The following is a 19,305-nucleotide window of genomic DNA, read 5'->3' on the forward strand; positions in this document are numbered from 1 at the left end:
TAAAGCTCTTCTAAGAAATACATTTGATTAATGTGACATGTATGTTATGTGTTTGTTGAACATGCTGTGATCTTTGGGTTTTGTGTCAGTTTCTGTCATTATTACTAGTCTGATTTGCATCAAATGCAATTAAATAATTGTTTTCACAGGTTCATGTGAAGATTTCAGTTCCAAAAGGCATAAAGTTTGTGGGACATCCTGGGAAACACCATCTGACAAGAAAGAAGTGTGTAGCCCCTGGAAAGGCCAAACCCACCTCCATAGTCTTGTCCTTCAGTGAGCTTGGACTGAGCAACATCACAGGTACTGTAGAAAGAAAAGGAATACTTGTGGCACCTTAGAGACTAACTAATTTATTTGAGCATGAGCTTTCGTGAGCTACAGCTCACTTCATCGGATGGAGGTACTGTAGAGTTATAAATCCTTCAGTGCTGGAGTGCCTGATGGAATTTTGCAAAGCATTCCCCTTCTCCTCACTGCAGAAGATCCCCTCAGGTTCAGAGCTGGCTGAATCATTCACTGTGAATAATACTTCCTGCAGATTTAGCCCTTTTTTCCTATTTGTGAGCTGATCCCAATTTTCTATAAATGGATCCTACATAAGGATTTACTGAGAAGTTTGTGTGAACAAACTTCAGGCTATTCCCTTCAACTTCACTATTTGTTATTTGTGATGTGTGGTCACCTGTTGTGTTGTGTAGTTACTGCTTGAATGACTGAAAATTTAAAATAGGAGACTAATGAATAATCCACAATCCTGTACACCCATTCAGATAAATAATCACTGGTGCGAAAATTCATGAATCTTTTAGGATTAGTAAAGACTTTCCCCAATACCCAGAGGTTGTCCAAATATTTATGGGCTGAGCATAATATGACCCTACAACTATAAGTGACTTTTATTTATAGAAAGAACAGGAGTACTTATGACAGGTTTCAGAGTAACAGCCGTGTTAGTCTGTCTTCGCAAAAAGAAAAGGAGTACTTGTGGCACCTTAGAGACTAACCAATTTATTTGAGCATGAGCTTTCGTGAGCTACAGCTCACTTCATCCTTTTCTTTTAGGAGTACTTATGACACCTTAGAGACTAACAAATTTATTAGAGCATAAGCTTTCGTGGGTTATAGCCCACTTCATCGCTTGCATAGAATGGAACATATAGTAAGAAGAAATATATATACATACAGATAAGTTGGAAGTCTCTACGCAAAAGAATAAATGGACACAGATCTGACATCAGGAATCATAACATTCAAAAACTGGAAGGAGAACACTTCAACCTCTCTGGCCACTCAGTAAAAGATTTAAGGGTGGCAATTTTGCAACAGAAAAGCTTCAAAAACAGACTCCAGTGAGAAACTGCTGAACTTGAATTAATGTGCAAACTAGATACCATTAACTTGGGTTTGAATAGAGACTGGGAGTGGCTGGGTCATTACACTTATTGAATCTATTTCCCTAAAGTTAAGTATCCTCACACCTGCTTGTCAACTGTCTAAATGGGCCATCTTGATTATCACTACAAAAGTTTTTTTCTCCTGCTGATCATAGCTCATCTTAACTAATTAGCCTCTCACATCCGATGAAGTGAGCTGTAGCTCACGAAAGCTTATGCTCAAATAAATTGGTTAGTCTCTGAGGTGCCACAAGTACTCCTTTTCTTTTTGCGAATACAGACTAACACGGCTGTTACTCTGAAACAGTTTGTATGGCAACTTCCAACTTATCTGTATGTGTATATATATCTTCTTACTATATGTTCCATTCTATGCATCCTATGAAGTGGGCTGTAACCCACGAAAGCTTATGCTCTAATAAATTTGTTAGTCTCTAAGGTGCCACAAGTACTCCTGTTCTTTTTGTGGATACAGACTAACACGGCTGCTACCCTGAAACCTTTTATTTATAGAATACTTAATGTAACCTCTACTCAGTTTAGAGCAATCCTGAAATGGGAAGTGTTTTAAGCTGCTGAAGATCCTACTACATTTAAATCCCTGCTTCCTCTTTTCTTTCTTTCACTTAGCAAAAGCATTTGCTTATGATGGAACAAACTGCTGCCAGGATGGGATGCAGATCCTGAAGAATGGCAAGCACTCAGAGGACAATTACTTGGACAAAAGGACCCCAGTTGGGATAGACTATGTCCGTAGTAGTGTTATTATTGAGGTAAGAGGACATGATTCCATACAATTCAGGAAAAAAACTAGGTGTCACTGGACAGTTTAGTCAAAACTAAATGGATTATAAGGAACTTCAGGGCAAGGTGATTTAGCAAAGCCAGGTGTGACCGAGCCACAAAATGACAGATGAAATTAATTGAAGACCTGGTTTTGAGTACAACTTGATCAAATTGTTCCTTCTGATATGGATTATCTTGTATTTTTCTACTATTATTATTATATTATTGCAGTGCTGAGACTTTACAACTGAGATTGAGACCCCATTGTGCTGAGTGTAAGAGACAGACTCTGCCTCAAACATTTTACAACAGATAGAATATGAGAGAAAGGAAAAATTATTATGCACATTTTTTAGAAGAGATTAAGTGACCTGCTCAATATCACACAGGGAGTTTATGGCAGATTTGGGACTTGAGCCAAGGCCTCCTGAGTTCCAATCTAGTGCTTTAACTCCAAGACAGTCCATTCTCTCCAGTCTACACTGAATTTAATCTATCACTCTGCAAACCTGTAACCTAGTTTTGTCAGGTCATAGAATCATAGAACTGGAAGGGTCCTTGAGAGGTCATCTAGTCCAGTCCCCTGCACTCAAGGCAGGACTAAGTATTATTTAGACCATCCCTGACAGGTGTTTGTCCAACCTTCTCTTAAAAATCCTCAATGTTGGAGATTCCTACCACCTTCCTAGGCAATTTATTTCAGTGCTTAACCACTCTGACAGTTAGGAAGTTTTTCCTAATGTCCAATTTAAACTGCCCTTGCTGCAATTTAAGCCCATTGCTTCTTGTCCTATCCTCAGAGGTTAAGAAGAAGAATTTTTCTCCCTTCTCTTTTTAACAACCTTTTATGTACTTGAAAATGGTTATCATGTCCCCTCTCAATCTTCTCTTCTCCAGACTAAACAAACCCAATTTTTTCAATCTTCCCTCATAGGTCATGTTTTCTAGACCTTTAATCATTTTTGTTGTTCTTCTCTGGACTTTCTCCAATTTGTCCACATCTTTCCTGAAATGTGGTGCCCAGAAATGGACACAATACTCCAGTTGAGGTCTAATCAGCGCCGAGTAGAGCAGAAGAATTACTTCTCGTGTCTTGCTTACAATACTCCTGCTAATACATTCCAGAATGATGTTTGCTTTTTTTTGCAACAGCGTTACACTGTTGACTCATATTTAGCTTGTGTGATCCACTATGACCCCCCAGATCCCTTTCCGCAGTACTCCGTCCTAGGCAGTCATTTCCCATTTTGTATGTGTGCAACTGATTGTTCCTTCCTAAGTGGAGTACTTTGCATTTGTCCTTATTGAATTTCATCCTATTTACTTAAGACCGTTTCTCCAGTTTGTCCAGATCATTTTGAAATTTAATCCTATCCTCCAAAGCACTTGTAACCCCTCCCAGCCTGGTATCATCCACAAACTTTATAAGTGTACTCTGTATGCCATTATCTAAATCATTGATAAAGATATTGAACAGAACCGGATCCAGAACCGTTCCCTGCAGGACCCCACCCGTTATGCCCTTCCAGCATGACTGTGAACTACTGATAACTACTCTCTGGGAACGATTTTCCAACCAGTTATGCACCCACCTTATAGTAGCTCCATCGAGGTTGTATTTCCCTAGTTTGTTTATGAGAAGGTCATGTGAGACAGTATCAAAAGCCTTACTAAAGTCAAGATATAACACGTCTACTGCTTCCCCCCTATCCACAAGGCTTGTTACCCTTCAAGGGAACCTATCAGGTTGGTTTGACACGATTTGTTCTTGACAAATCCATGCTGACTGTTATTTTTCACCTTATTATCTTCTAGGTGTTTGCAAATTGATTTCTTAATTATTTGCTCCATTAACTTTCCAGGTACAGAAGTTAAGCTGACTGCTCTGTAATTCCTCGGGTTGTCCTTATTTCCCATTTTATAGATGGGCACTATATTTGCCCTTTTCCAGTCTTCTGGAATGTGTCCCATCTTCCATGACTTTTCAAAGATCATTGCTAATGGCTCAGATATCTCCTCAGTCAGCTCCTTGAGTATTCTAGCATGCATTTCATCAGGCTCTGGTGACTTGAAGACATTTAACTTGTCTAAATAATTTTTGACTTGTTCTTTCCCTATTTTAGACTCTGATCCTACCTCATTTTCACTGGCATTCACTATTTTAGACATCCCATTGCCACCAACCTTCTTCATGAAAACTGAAACAAAGAAGTTATTAAGCATCTCTGCCATCTCCACATTTTCTGTTATTGTCTTTCCCTCCTCATCGAGTAATGGGCCTACTCTGTCCTTGGTCTTCCTCTTGCTTCTAATGTATTTGTAGAATGTTTTCTCATTTCGTTTTATGTCCCTAGCTAGTTCAATTTCCTTTTGTGCCTTGGCTTTTCTAATTTTGTCCCTATATACTTGTGTTATTTGTTTATATTCATCCTTTGTAGTTGGACTGAGTTTCCACTTTTTGTAGGACTCTTTTTTGAATTTTAGATCATTGAAGATCTCGTGGTAGTTTGAAGATCTCCCTTTGTAGTTTCTCACAATCCTCTTTAATCTTTACTAATTTAAGTAATTGTGTGTCATCTGCAAAATTTTGCCACCTGGTTGTTCACCTACTTTTCCAGATCATTAATGAGTATGTAAAATAACACTCGTCCTAGTACAAATATGGGAGGCATCCCCCAATAACCTCATTCCACACTGGAAATACCATGTATTTCTTTATTTTATAGCTCTTTAAACATTTTGTAATTTGTAATAGAACTTTGCCTCTTCCCCCTGATTTATTTAGTTTCCTTAATAGCCTCTTGTGGGGGAATTCATCAACAGAAATCTGTATCTGCTGATTTCTCTTTAACTGTGATTCTGCTGAGTCTATAAAATATTTATAACAGGCTGGATGAGGTGATATGATATGACATGATTTTCCTTTACAGAAGCTGTGTTGGTTTGCCCCTCTTATATCGTATTATCTAGATATCTTATAAATCTCTTTAATTACTGTTTCAGCTACCTTACATGGACATGAAGTAAAGCACACTGGGCTGACATTCCCAGGGTCACCCTTAGCACCATTTTAGCAACAGATAAAACACTCACTATCCTTCAATATGGTAGATGACTTTAGTGATTGAAAACATATTTTTTGTTTGCAGTTCAGCCACTAAGTGTAAAATTCTGAAGCTTTAATGCCTGAAGTTAAGTGCCTAAATCCGTATTTAGGTACATTTGAAAGCAATGATGAGCCATAGTATGTATTCCTGATAACAATGCCAGTGAAATGTCATATTTCATAATGTATAATGGGCCTTTAATGCTATATGGCACCAGAACTTTATTTTGTGTATTTATAACTAAAACTAAATGGTGGTTGCTGTTAATCCAAGTGCTTATTTTCCTAATGGATTTCTGCCTTTGTGTAGCCAGAGGGATTATCCAGAGAATATACCTACAGTGTGTTCTTCTGCCCTAATGGTAAGTTTTTGGTTTGAACACAATATGACAAGGTTTGTTTTTTTCCACAATTTAAGTTATAAATAGAAACATGTTGCTTTACCCCTGGAAAAACTTCATTTGTTTCCCTCTTTTCAGTAGGAAAATCAGTAAAATTTATATCCCATCTATGGCTGATGGGTTAACAGCATGTACATCAAGCTATTGATATAAAGGGTCTTTCATACCTGGCTGGCTAACTATGGACAATATTAATTGGCCAAATGCTATATGCAAATAAAAAGTGAACTTCCCTTTCTTTATAAAACTGGCTAAGTGTTTTGCACAGTGGACCACAACTGTGGCTAAATTAAGCTATAGTATATTTTTAGCTGATTTTTTAATTCAGACCCAAAGTCAATGTATCCCTTCTGCTTGATTCAGATAAATTGGATTTGGCTACAGTAGCTAATTATGATTTGGCTTCTGCTAAACAGGGAGTCTTCTTGACCTTTTAAAATGGGAATTGAGAAATAATGTATAGACTTCACAAGAAATATACCTAGATTATTTGAACTAAAAAGTCCTAATTTTATATAGGAAGGAATTCAAGAAAGTGGAAGTTAGGAAGAGACATCCCTATCCACTCTGCTAGTTTGATTTATGAGGCACTGGAGTGACAAATGCGTACTTATATATTATGCAGCACAAAGCCCCAAGTGTTTGAAGTTCAGTCTTGGGCTATGTGGCTTTTTATTAACAATTTTGTGTCCTCCTAAGTTAACGTCAAGATCTAATTCTGACAATATTCCATTATTTTTTTGACTAGAGAAAATTCACATTTCTACACCTAACAAATATGAGTACCAGTATATGCAGAAGCCTGCCCGGATGACTCATTTCGACATTGCAGTGAAAGCACACAATGATGCTCATTTTGCCTTGTCCTCTGGCCCACATGACATGGCAGAGATGACTGAGATTGTCATTGGTGGGCATCAAAATGCTAAAACGTGGATTTCTACTAGTAAAATGGGTGAGCCAGTTGTCAGCACAGACACAGCTGGCATCCTCTCTTGGGATGAATTCCGGAGCTTCTGGATCAGCTGGAAAAATGGAATAATTCAGGTAGTGAATTTGTCTGTGTAACAACAGCCCTATGGTCTCTTTCTTCCTTAACAAGACCAAGAGGACTCTGAGTGTATATATGGCACATTTCCATTTGCCATGTTATAGAAAGAAAGAGCCTAATTTCTGTTCCTTTTCTATGTTAAATTTTTATTGGGCAGTTTATATTAGAACACTTGATTGTGTTTCAAAATGTTTTTCTTTGTCATGCAGTGCCCTGGGAACCTGAGCTTTAAAAATTATTGTTATTAAGTGTATTAAAAGTATTTGCTCCTTGAGAACACAGGTCCAGCTGGTCAGTACTGATGGGAGACCAGTGAGAAATAACTTGCTGATATCTCCTTAATTTCCAATTAAATCCAGTGGAGTTTGGCTGGTTCATGTAATGTTCTCATGATGCAACTACAGGTTTAAGCCACTGAGTCCAAGGGCACATACAATAGAGTTCCAAATTTAACAAGAGAGGCAGGTTTGACTTGCATGTTCATCCTGGAATTGGATGGTTTGCTTGTTCCTTTCAGGTTGGCCATGGTACTCAGATGCTAAATGAATCCATTATTGTGGAGTGGGCCATCCCCAAACAGCCTGAGGTGAAGTACATTGGCTTCTCCACAGGCTGGGGCTCAATGGGAGAGTTTAAAATCTGGAGAAAAGAAGAGACTGATGAAAATCACAATGAAGCGTTTACTCTTGGAGTTCCCCACAATGTGATCCCTGGATCAGAAAGAGCTACTGCCTCAATAATAGGTACCAACTAAAAGGGACTGGGTGTTAATAAAGATAGATGCTACAAACTAAAAGTTAAAAGTAATATGAACCAGGTAGGATAGTCATACCCACTTATAATGAAAAGAATATTACTTTCTGGGATGTGGAATGGTTTGCCTTTCAGTTGCTGGTTTGAACTCAGTCCAGGTTGACAGTGACTGAAAGTTGGTATCGTTTGATGGTTCCTCAATAGCCTCTATGGAAAGAGATGAGAGTACCCAGTGGAAATCTATGCACAAAATCATCACAATCACAAGTAGCACTAACTGGCTCTCTTGTTGATGGTCTTAGCTGTTAGCCAAGGAGTTAATGAGCCCTGGAGACTGAAATTTCCTCTCTACTCCAAGGGAAACCCTGCATGGTTAAGACTGAGGATCTTAGGGGGTTCCAATTTTATATTAAGGTTTAGTGTTCCTGCATCTGATGGAAACCAGTGGGCTTAATTGGGTTTGTGCCATTATAGTTGTGACTAGAGCCTTCATCAGCCATTCAGGTTCCTCCTTCCTCAGTCTTGTACATTTAGAAAATAAAAGTAAACAATGAGACAACAGGGAGAGAGAAGTTAAATATTGTGTGGCAGTACTGAATGTGTCTCATTGTTTTAATCAGGAGATGTGATGGGCCCTACGCTTAACAACTTGGACAATCTTCTACGATTACCATTTGGATGTGGGGAGCAGAACATGATCCATTTTGCTCCCAATGTCTTTGTCCTAAAATATCTGCAGAAAACCAAACAACTCAGCCCTGAGGTGGAGAGCGAAGCCACAGATTATCTGGTGCAAGGTACTTCCTCAGACTCATAGACTGTAGAGACATAAAAGACCTATCAGTAGTCTAGGTCAACAGAGCATATTACTTGTTTAACATTGTCCTGTCTAGCCTGAAATATCCTGAGTTATGGGTCTCAAACAATTTCCTGTGAAGATTATCATACAGCCTCATAGATATCAGTGTCAGGAAGTTTTCCTTGGTACACAGCCATATTTTCTCTTCGTATTTACTCCTAGTTATACATTCTTTTACTCTCCTAAATATTTTCATTCTCTCCTTGTTGTTTACAGCCTTCAGATACTTGTGGAAGGTTATTGTGTTTCCATTAGTCATTGCTTAGCCAAGCTGCATGTATTTAGTTTTTTTTATTTTTTTTCTAAATGAATCCTTCCAGCCCTCCAACCATTTCTGTTGTTCTCTGAACTCCCTCCAATTTGTCAATATCTTTTTAGTTACAATTTATCCAGAACCAAATTAGTATCCCAGGAGCAGTCATTCCAGAGCCATATGGAGAGGGTCTGTCCCCACCCTGTTCAATGTCATGTCATTTCTGTGTGTGTAGCCTAAAGCAATCTGCTTTTTCAAGTGTTTTCTCTCTCTGCATTCAAATAGGAAGGGTGGTTTGTACAGAATGGTTTGTAGCTACACAAAGCAAGGCTCCCAGGAACAGGAAAGAATTACGAGAAAATTATTAAAAACAAGAATCACCCACAAGGGGATGGACATGGCCTGCCTTGTGCATGACTCAGACAATAGCCATGTCATGGAATCATAGGTGACAGGGTTAACTGAGATTCCTCAGAAAATGTAATCCGTTCCCTGTACGTATCAGCAAGAGCCCTATGTTATTTGCCTTTAGGGACTGGACCAGAATTATTTCACTTGGTAGTTTGCTGTGCTCTCTGCTTGCCCTCAAAGTTAGAGCATTTTCTAATAGCCAAGCTCAGTTTCTCATTTTTAATAATATTCAGTTTTAATTTACAACCTTTCAAATGTTTGGGCTTCAAACTCGGCATATTCATTTACCTCCACAGAGGAAATTCCAAAAGGCTTTAAACCTTCCTGTGCTCTCTGGGACCCCTGCCAAGTAGCAGGTTCTGATGGAGAAAGCCCTTGTCCTGCTTTAAGAAGGCCTTTGCGCCTTACTGAGCAAGAAAACTTTCTTTTCCCACTAAAATCCATCCATCAAAGAGCAAAATCATAGAACCTATTATCACTTGCAGTTCCCAGCTCCTTCCCTTAATCCTCAGTGCTGTGCTGGGCTTCTTGGTAAAATTTCTACCTTACCACATCAAAGTTCTTAAAAACACAGATGAACTCTAGAGAGATGAAGTATCTCGTTTTTGCACCTCTCCGGACTGTAAAAAGGGATGCATAGAAAATGTAAGAACAAGCATTCATAAGAGCAAGCAAGATGTGAAATGGTTCGGGAGAGAGGTCTAACAAGCAAAGAAAAATTAATGTAAGAGTAACAGCCAAGGAAAGTGTAAGAAGAGTGACATACAGAAACTTACCAGTAGTTACCAGCAAAATGAATCTGAATTGATTATTTCCAACATGAATACAATCTGGTGAAGAAGAAATACTTTTCAGCAGTAAATTGTATCTGAGGCTTATGTAGGGAAGATCTCAATATAAAGGAAAAGTCAAATTTAATGCAGCAGCTATTGCTGGTCTGAGAAGAACATCTTTGTCTTTGATTTCTGGGTGTGAAAAGGCTTCACCTGCCTCCTGCAAGCTATAGAACTACTGAAGAATTCTGAAGGCAGTGACTTTTTGTTGCATTATCAGTGAATATGTGTATTGACTTAGCTGTCTGGATGCACAGAATTACAAGCCAATTCCTACCACCAGCTTGCCTTAGTCTCTTGTCTGTGTCTGCACTCAGAGTTGAGCTTGGTGGGTAGAATGGCTCCAGCAGCAGTTGAAGAGATGTTTGTAAACCTTCTTGCCAACTCTGTGACCCCACTTGTCATGGTAATGACTTTTTTCAGCAGAGTACCTTTTAGCCCAAATAGGCCAGTTTAAGCAGGGCTTGAATGCAGCACTTGTATCTGATGTGAACTTAGGCCTGGTCTACACTACAGTTAGGTTGATGAAAGGCAGCTTACCTTGACTTAACTATATAAGTGTCTACATTAAAATTTTGCTCCCACCGACGTAACTACCCTGCTATGCCGACTTAATAACTCCAGCTCCATGAGAGGCATAGAGTCAATGTCACTGTAGTTAGGTCAACGAAATGTCAGACCATATCTACACGTACAGCAATGCAGTTGTGCAGCTCTCCCGCCAGGACAAAAAAACCCTGCAAGTGGCATAAACAGTGTCGGCATGAGAAGCTCTCCCACCAACATAGCACTTTGCACGTTAGCACTTATGTCAGTGTAACTTATGTCACTCAGGGGGGTGGATTATTCACACCCTGAGTGACATAAATTTTGCCTACATAAGTGGTAGTGTAGACATAGCTTCAGTGTAGATGCTGCATTGCTTAAATCGACTGATACGGGCTTTCACAAGCCATCTCACAGTGCCCCGCACTGACAGTACAGTGCTTGTAGTGAGGACATGCACCACCCACTCATGGAGGATAGGTCCATCAATGGCTATTAGCCAGGATGGGCAGGGTTGAAAAACCATGCTCTAAAGTATCCCTAGCCTCTGCTTGCCAGAAGCTGGGAATGGGTGCTGGGATGTATCACTTGATGATAACCTGTTCTGTTCAGTCTCTCTGGCATTAGCCACTGTCGGAAGACAGGATATTGTGCTAGATGGACCATTGGTCTGACCAAGCATGATTGTTCTTATGTTCTTAAGGAGCATAATGTGGGCATGCAAAAACAATTTAATTACTGTGGTGGCTGTATGCCAATGTAACTTAGGTTGACATAATTTTGTTGTGTAGACATGGCCTTACCAAGGAGGCTGCAGGAGCTAGGAATTTTTTAGAAGGGTGAAGTAATGTGAGGGGTTGATCTTGTTCTCCCAGAAACTCCACCACTTTCCCTTTTCTTGGTATGTTGCTGTGTGCACTGATTTTATTCCACAGTAGCACCCTCTCAGAAACACGCTTCAGAGCTTGAAGACTCTTTCTTTTCCTCTTTTGCCCATTACTAATATAGAGCACTCCTAAGTTAAACTAGATGCTCCAACCAATATTAAAGGCTTGGCATTCAGAGACTCAATCACTTGCCAAGGTGACCTTGGGGTAAATGTGGTTACCTCAGCCATTGTTCTCAGAAGTATCTGTACTTTACTCTGATTCTTTCATTTTCTTCACTGTTCCCTTCGTCCCTTTAGGGCTCCACAAATGAAATAATGTAAACTTTGATTTATGTATTTGAATATTAATGTGATAACCCTGGATTCTGTTTTTGGTTGCTCCCAGAGTCTCTCTCTTTCACCAAATTGGGTTCTTCCCCTAAGGCTACTTTTGCATTATCTTTCTGTGGAACAAGTGGATTTTATTCTCCTACTTTTATCCATATATCCTATAAACCTCCAGTCCAAGCTTTTCACTGCTGGACCATAATTAATTTCTAGGAATTCAATTGTTTTCTATTTTACAAACTCACCCAGCTCTGCTCTCTCTAAAAGGGAAACTTTTGGAGGTTATGGAGAAGCAGGGGGAGATGGACAGCCACTGATAGGAGGTTATACTGCCGTCTGTATCTGCAGAGGTCAGCAAAGCTACTCAGTCCCTGGAAATGAAAAATTAATCCATTCTCATAAAGATGTCATGCAGCATGGAATGAAAAGTCTATTTATGGGTCAGAGGATTAGCCAGGCTCCAAATGTCTCTCTGTCATGTAGCCTCTTGCACATGTTTGATACATCTTCATATCAGAAATAGCCATTCTGAAGGATTTAGATCTAGTGGACATTTAAAATCCTTGCCAAAATTACTGTGTATTGGAGTTTCCACATTATTGAGACTTGGCCTAATTTTATTAGCACTGACGGTTCATGATTACAAGGGAAGTAGGTTTGGTGAAAGGTAAATTCCATCCATTATAGCTAAAATGCTAATCCCAACTTTATCTTTGGCTTTTGAAGGACATTCACGTAGGGAGCACTTGTACATTAAGGTGACTGCTCTAAAAGGATGCATCCTAAAATGGGGCCCCGGTATTTTCTCTTGATCTTCAGTATTTAACTTCACAATAACTGTTAGGTTAAAATGTGCCTTCTGTAAAACAGCCCCATCAGCTAGGAAGGGTTCAAATAAGTTAAGACCCCAATGACTTAGCTATTGCATGTCTCAAGAAACTGCTTGCCAAGGTGGTCAATCTTATTGTTCTCCAAGCTGACTTTTCTGCTCAGGAATTCTTCTCAACTAAAGGGAAGAGAAAGAAAGTCCTAATAAAAGGAAGATATGACTGACAAGTGCCATCCCATATATAGACATGCAAAGAGCCTCCAGCTGGGCATGGAAAAGAGGCTAATAGTAGGAGAAGTTATATTTTGATCACTTGTCTTCAGGAGATGTATGGAGACTTATAAATACTAGCCTGTAATAAGATTTAGTTAAGATCTATTCCACACACACACAGGGTTGGCTCTACCATACACAGCAGAACAGAAAATTGCCTTTGGCAGCAGAATCCACCATACCAGTGTTGGATGATCTGAGTTTTCATTCAGTTTAAACACTTGCTTTTCTAAGGGCATGGCTACACTGGAAACTTCAAAGTGCTGTCGCAGGAGTGCTCTCCCAGCACTCCTGGTAATCCACCTCCACGAGGGGATTAGCTCCGAGCGCTGGGAGTGTGGCTCCCGGTGCTCAGAGCCTGTTTACACTAGTGCTTTAAAGCGCTCTGACTTGCTGCGCTCAGGGGGATGATTTTTCACACCCCTGAGCCAGCAAATTAGAACACTATAAAATGTAAGTGTAGCCAAGCCCTAAATTGCTGGACTCCCACAATTCTTTTGTGATTTCCAGGTTACCAACGCCAGTTGACCTATAAGAGACAAGATGGTTCATACAGTGCTTTTGGTGAGAGGGACTCCTCAGGGAGTATGTGGTAAGTAAGTCGCTATTTAAAACAGAGTTAAAAATTCAGTGTTTGCCAAATTGAAAAGGACATAATTGGCAAAAAGGACAATAAGTTTCCAGTTTGTGTCAGGATGTCGCACATAGCAGAGAGTAAAAATAATATTTAATGGCTAGAAGCCTGCTAATGCTCTACTGCTGAGTGTTTTGTTATCCCACATTAGATGGGTTTTGAGGATCAAAACTGAAGGACTGTTAAGATGTTAGTTAATGCATGTTCCTTTAAGGTTCCAATGCTGTCATTTAGGGTCAGATTCTATGCCATAGAACTGCATAGGCAGTGCGTGACCTCAATAAGCACCTTCTTACTTGAGAACAGAACCCCACCCAGGCTGTGTTGGGGAGATGGCAGGGCACCTCCTTCAGGGCAGGAGGGAGAGAATGGAGCACATCTTTCAGTGGACTCCAGCTCCACCTGGATCAAACAGAACAGGATGGATGGATGGATTCCCCAGGAAACTGAACTGCAGGGCCTTTCAAGGTACCAGTTGTGCTGAGGCAGTAGATGGAGGGGGCAGGGTGTTCCAGTGTTCTCTAGAATGCACCTCATTCCTCAAGACTCTGCTTTACCTCAGTGTTAGCATTTACTTGACTAAATGCAGCACCTTAAACTAAAAAGTTTTCCATTTGGTTAATTTGCCTGCACTGTCACTCAATTTCTTCAGCTGCTCTGAATTTTCCTTTAGATTGACTTGCTCCATGAACTCATTTGAAGGGGAAGTAGAATTTCTGTGATGATGATGCTTAACTTTTTTAAAGATAATAAACTCTACTTTCATCTCAGAGCTGGCATCTTTTAGTCCCTAGATATAAAATACTGTAACACACCATTACTTAACACTCGAAAAATCCCCTGCCAGGAAGCCTGCCTCCTACCCTCCCATTCCTGCGGGGCTTGTAAAATGAGTGATTCAGTCTCCCAAAACCGGCTGGAGTTCACACTTTTTGCATGTCAGAGGTTTAGAATTCTAAAAGCACTTCTTCTGTATCTGCTTAGATCCTAACGCTCAACAGAGACAAACTTTAGCAGTGGTTTGAATTTCCAGTTGTTTTATTATCAGTAAATGATTAAAATAGGGGAAATTACAATATTTTCCCTTTTTTCCATCTAGTGTTATATCTGAATTGGTAATTGTATGCATCTTATTTCAAAAGCTTGAGTCAGGGAGCAGCTAAACACCTGTACAAGAGAAATTAATTCCAGCCAATGACAATGTTGAGTCAAATTTTGGCTCTCTTTCTATTTATGATATTCTATGGCAGTAAGTTACACAGGCTTAACTGTCTTTTTTTATGGGGTTTTTGTTGTTGTTTTTAAATGCTTCTCAGTTTAAAATATGCTGCCTTTGAATTTCATGCAGTGTCCCCTTGTTTTGTGTATTACCCAGAAGGGTAAATAGTGCCCGGTGTATCTTCTCTACACCATTCTTTTTTTTGTATATTTCAATAGTGTCTCCTCTTCTAGATTTTTGAAACATACATTTCCCAGAAGCACTATTTCCCAGATAGTGCTCTGTGTTCTTATTCTCAAGAATCTGCTGAATTTGTGTTTTCAGGCTAACAGCCTTTGTTCTCAAGTCCTTTGCGCAGTCTCGTGGGTTTATTTTCATTGATCCCAAGGAATTAACAGCTGCAAAGGACTGGATCATCCAGCACCAGAAGGAAGATGGCTCGTTCCCTGCTATGGGTAGAATATTAAATAAGGACATCCAGGTAAAAACTATAGAGACTTAGAATCATGCAACAAATGCATTTTTAGAATGTTACCAGGGTTAGAGGTAGTGTAATCTTATGGTTCATATGATTTTTGTGTTAAAGGGCTATGATCCTATGGGAAAGAAACTAAAGAGGGGTTTCAATAAAGCAGTCTGCTGGGGCTTAGCTGTGTGCCACCCTTTGAAAATCCCACCATGGCACTTGGAAACTGCATCTCAACTATGAAGCTCCATGTCTCAGATGTGTTACCGAGCCATGGACCGGGCAGAAAGTTGCAAAGGGGAATTGGGTTTCAGAACTATAGGCTCACCAAGTACAAATGTGAAAGGGTTCTATGGCCTTAGCCTTTGTCATGGTTCCAACTTATTCCCTGCTTCGCTTCCAAAGTCCTTCCATGCAGCGTGCTGCTGTTCAATTTTCACCCAGTTGTTTTATGTTTATCCCACTCCAGGGTGGAATCCATGGCAAGATCTCACTGACAGCATACGTAGTTGCAGGTCTGTTGGAGACAGGCATCACCTTTGAGGTAAAGGACTGAACAGCAGCCATTAAAATAGCTAAGAGATTATTTCTTGTGCTGGGTTTTGAAAATTTCCTTTTTGTTGCTTGGCTTTGCATTTTTTTGACCTGCGGAGACTTTGTCAGCTGGTTCTGGAGGTGACAGTCAGACACCAGAAGCTGTGGTGGAGTCTTCCTGACTTATCTAGAGTTGAATGTCTCAAAAGAATCTTTTCTAAAGTTAGCAATGGAGATTCCTGCAACCTCGAGTTGTCAGCTTGTGGCTTGTTCCAGAGGAGCAGAGCTGCTCTCTCTAAATCCCCTCCAGCAGCAGGCAGTTGTTTCCACATAAGTTGCTGAGCAGCTCAGAAAGGCAGTGAACACAATAAATATGGATCTGTCTCTATGCTCCTCTTTGTCCTGATCCTAATAGGTGGGTTTGCTGGCAGCCCCTGCCAGATAGCCACATTCATGAATTCTATAGCCTGTGATTCCTCAATTAGGGTATTTAAAATTATCAAATGTCTTAGAGAAGAGTCACTTTCCTGTGATGTAGTGGAATGTAAACTCTACAGCAAAATGTTCACCTTTGCTGTAATGCAATTTCCTGGCGCTTAATACAAGGCATGTGTGTGGAGAGCCACTGCTTTCTATCACTCCAGAAGGGTAGGAGGCAGCCAGATCTCAGTGATCAGAAGATCTCTTGGATTACCTATTACATTCATCCTGAATCCCCTGTACTGTGTTACCTTTGTTAAATCCAGCAGAGGAAGCTGATTTACTATCTGAAGAGTGTTCATTTGGATGTGTGAATGAGTTAATGGTCCTCAGTCCAATTTCTGTTGGATAAATAGCTGTGTCCCAAAAACCATGGCCACAATTGCCTCAATAGCTGCTGATTCTGGTAGGCTGAAAATTGAATGCCCCTTGGAGACTGAACTCTCCTCTCACCTCCAAGAATAGGCATTTGCAGGGCAGCGTAAAGCAGCATATTATTATTTATTTATTTTATTACAACTGTAGGCACTACTGTATCAACAAACACCTGCCCCCAAAAGTTTACTGTCTAAGTAGACAAGGCAGAAAGGGAAGTAAAGACACAGAGAGGGGAAGTGACATGCCCAAGGTTGTACAGCAGGTCAGTGGCAGAGCCTCCTAACACTGACTCTTAATCCAGTGCCCTACCCACTAAAGCATATGATCACCCCAACTTTATAGAGCTGTTGCCTGTGCTGGACTTGTGTAGATAAATGATAGATTTCACTGTCCATTTCTGTCAAGCTGTTGGTACATTAGTAAAAAGAAAAAGAAATATATCCCTGCCTCCTCATTCCAGCAGAGAGGACAAGCTCTTACTGTTAATTAACTATGGAAGCCTTCTGCCATATCACTCCCCAATGTGAACTGGGTCCCATTTGATTCATTTAGGTCTTGAATGAGCAAGGTTCTAAAGATTAATTTTATATATAATATACAAAATGTGGGGTTAGTGCAGGGGTGACCAGACTTTCCCAAACTGAGCCCCACATGGCCAACTTGCTAGCAGCTACAGAATTACAAAAATGAAACAGATTGTCTCTTATGTTGAGGTGCAACCTGGTACTGATGAGGTGAGGCCTGAGGTCTGCACTGTAGAATTCTGCAGGCTACACTCTGGCCACCCGGACTTCAAATATTGGACAAAGTGAGTTCCCCAAACCCTTCTGAATCTCTGTAGATAGCATGTTGGAGCCTGCTACTGATCTCACACACACTCTTTCTTTGGACCCTGTTTGTAATCACACATTGCACACACTCAAAACTGCTGAGCCAAGCATTCCCTGTGGGGAGGGAATGACAATAAATATGTTATGAATCTGATACCCTGTGTCTCTGTAGAGAGAAAGGTCTGTTCAGTGTGTCTCTTTGGTGTCCCCTACTCAGACATGTTGATTTCCTGTTCAGACATAAAGCACCGTTTTTAAGGGGATTTTTAAGTGCCCAGAGGAGCCATGAGGATCTCTTCAGAAAACCTTTGTGATTGATGTGCTCAGCGTGCTGTAGGCCTGTGCCTTGCAAAGCTCTCAGAATAAGGCCAGCCTGCAATGTGCTGAGCACCCTTAATTCCGGTTAGACTCAGTGGGAGTTGAGGGCGCTCAACACTTTGCAAGATCTGATCCTGAAAGTGCTAAAGCAGCGGTTCTCAAACTTTTGTATTGGTGACCCCTTTCACACAGCAAGCCTCTGAGTGCGACCCCCCCCCCACTTATAAATTAAAAACATTTTTTAATATATTTAACACCATTATAAATGCTGGAGTCGAAGCGGGGTTTGCGGTGGAGGCTGACAGCTTGCGACCCCATCCCCCCATGTAATAACCTCACGACCCCCTCAGGGGTCCCAACCCCCAGTTTGAGAACCCCTGTGCTAAAGGAGCAAGTCACCACCCCCTCTGTGGCAGCTCCCCTTTATGGGAAAGATAGGGCAGGGAGGGATGTTCTCTCTAGGCCATTTCTAAGTCAGATAGCCCCAGAAGTCCCAGTTCATTACAGTCTGGTGGTTTCCCTAGGGGAGATCTGCAAGTGTTACTAATGATCTGAGCTTGGAAATGAGGAAGGAAGAAGGTAAGTGTGACAGGGCAATCAAAGGAAACCCAATTACATCAAATCCAATTAAATTATTTCTATAAATTGTTAGAGCTTTGTTCCTGCACAGTGAGGTCATTGGGGGAGTTAATAAAACATGTCTGCTGACTGTGGTGACCCTGGGAATCTTGGCCTTTATTATCATTTGGTATCTACTAGATGCTCTGGAGTATAAGGGACCCAATCAAATGTAAAGCAGAGACTTCACTGCTACTAAATATCTTTGCTGTCCATGCTGAGTCCTACAGGAGAATGAAGCCTCTTCAGCATTAGGGGAACAAATATGTCTCAGCAACATTAATATCTGGATCTTTCTTTCTGTGGTGTTAGTCCCCATTTTTTTAACCCTGGAGTCATGGCCCTACTTAGGGAAAGGAAGGATCAGTCGGTTCTGTACCACTCAGAGCAAAGTGCATGTTCACACTGCTTCCCTGATGGACACAAGTTCAGGAAAAATGTAGCAATCTCAGCTCTGGAGATGCAGGTGCTAGTAATATAGCTGGTCTTTTTCCCACTCTCCCCAATTTAGGAAGAAAAAGCAGCAGTTGCCAAAGCAAAACACTTCTTGGAGTCCAACTTGTATTCTGCAGAAGATCCCTACACCACAGCCCTGACTGCATATGCCCTGACTCTTCTGCATAGTCCCTCTGCTGCAGTGATGTTGCGGAAAATGAACAGCATGGCCATTATGCAAGGTATTGTGCACCTGAGGGCCAAGCTGGCATGCCCCTCAAATAACTTCTGCTGCTCTGAGGCTTCTCAGACAATGAACTCAGTACAGGCCTCCCCAGGGCACTTGTGGAAACAAGCTAATAGCACTTGCCAGCGAGAACAAGTGATCTCAGTTATCAGCCTGGGGAGGATATATCCTCTGAGATGAGGGCTTCCTCATAACATGAATCGACCTTTATAACATAATTCTCCTGATTCTCAGGATACAGGGCAGAGTCCTTCAGCTACAGGCATTGGTTTGACTCCACCTTCCCTAGCTTCTAGCGGTACAGGTATGAGTGGTCTCTGCTGTGAGCAGTGTAAGTGCACCAGAGACTTTGCCATGCCACTGTGTGACATTTAGCATCCTTCTCTGGTGCCACAATACTTGATCAGTGATGCAAGATCTGATTCTGCAGAT

General features: G+C 40.8%; 1 protein-coding gene across 1 annotated transcript in view; it reads left to right on the forward strand.

Moving 5' to 3' along the window:
- CPAMD8 (C3 and PZP like alpha-2-macroglobulin domain containing 8) overlaps positions 1–19,305 on the forward strand; it is an 87,283-nt gene that overhangs the window by 34,795 nt on the left and 33,183 nt on the right. Inside the window, exons 21-30 of the mRNA XM_077842142.1 lie at positions 150–303; positions 2,028–2,170; positions 5,600–5,651; positions 6,439–6,737; positions 7,259–7,484; positions 8,115–8,291; positions 13,225–13,306; positions 14,892–15,048; positions 15,503–15,577; positions 18,703–18,868. Of these exons, the coding sequence (XP_077698268.1) occupies positions 150–303; positions 2,028–2,170; positions 5,600–5,651; positions 6,439–6,737; positions 7,259–7,484; positions 8,115–8,291; positions 13,225–13,306; positions 14,892–15,048; positions 15,503–15,577; positions 18,703–18,868 (1,531 nt within the window). The remainder of the gene's footprint in view (positions 1–149; positions 304–2,027; positions 2,171–5,599; positions 5,652–6,438; positions 6,738–7,258; positions 7,485–8,114; positions 8,292–13,224; positions 13,307–14,891; positions 15,049–15,502; positions 15,578–18,702; positions 18,869–19,305) is intronic.

Source organism: Eretmochelys imbricata, chromosome 25 (genome assembly GCF_965152235.1).
Source record: "Eretmochelys imbricata isolate rEreImb1 chromosome 25, rEreImb1.hap1, whole genome shotgun sequence".
Classification (NCBI taxonomy): Eukaryota; Metazoa; Chordata; order Testudines; family Cheloniidae; genus Eretmochelys; species Eretmochelys imbricata.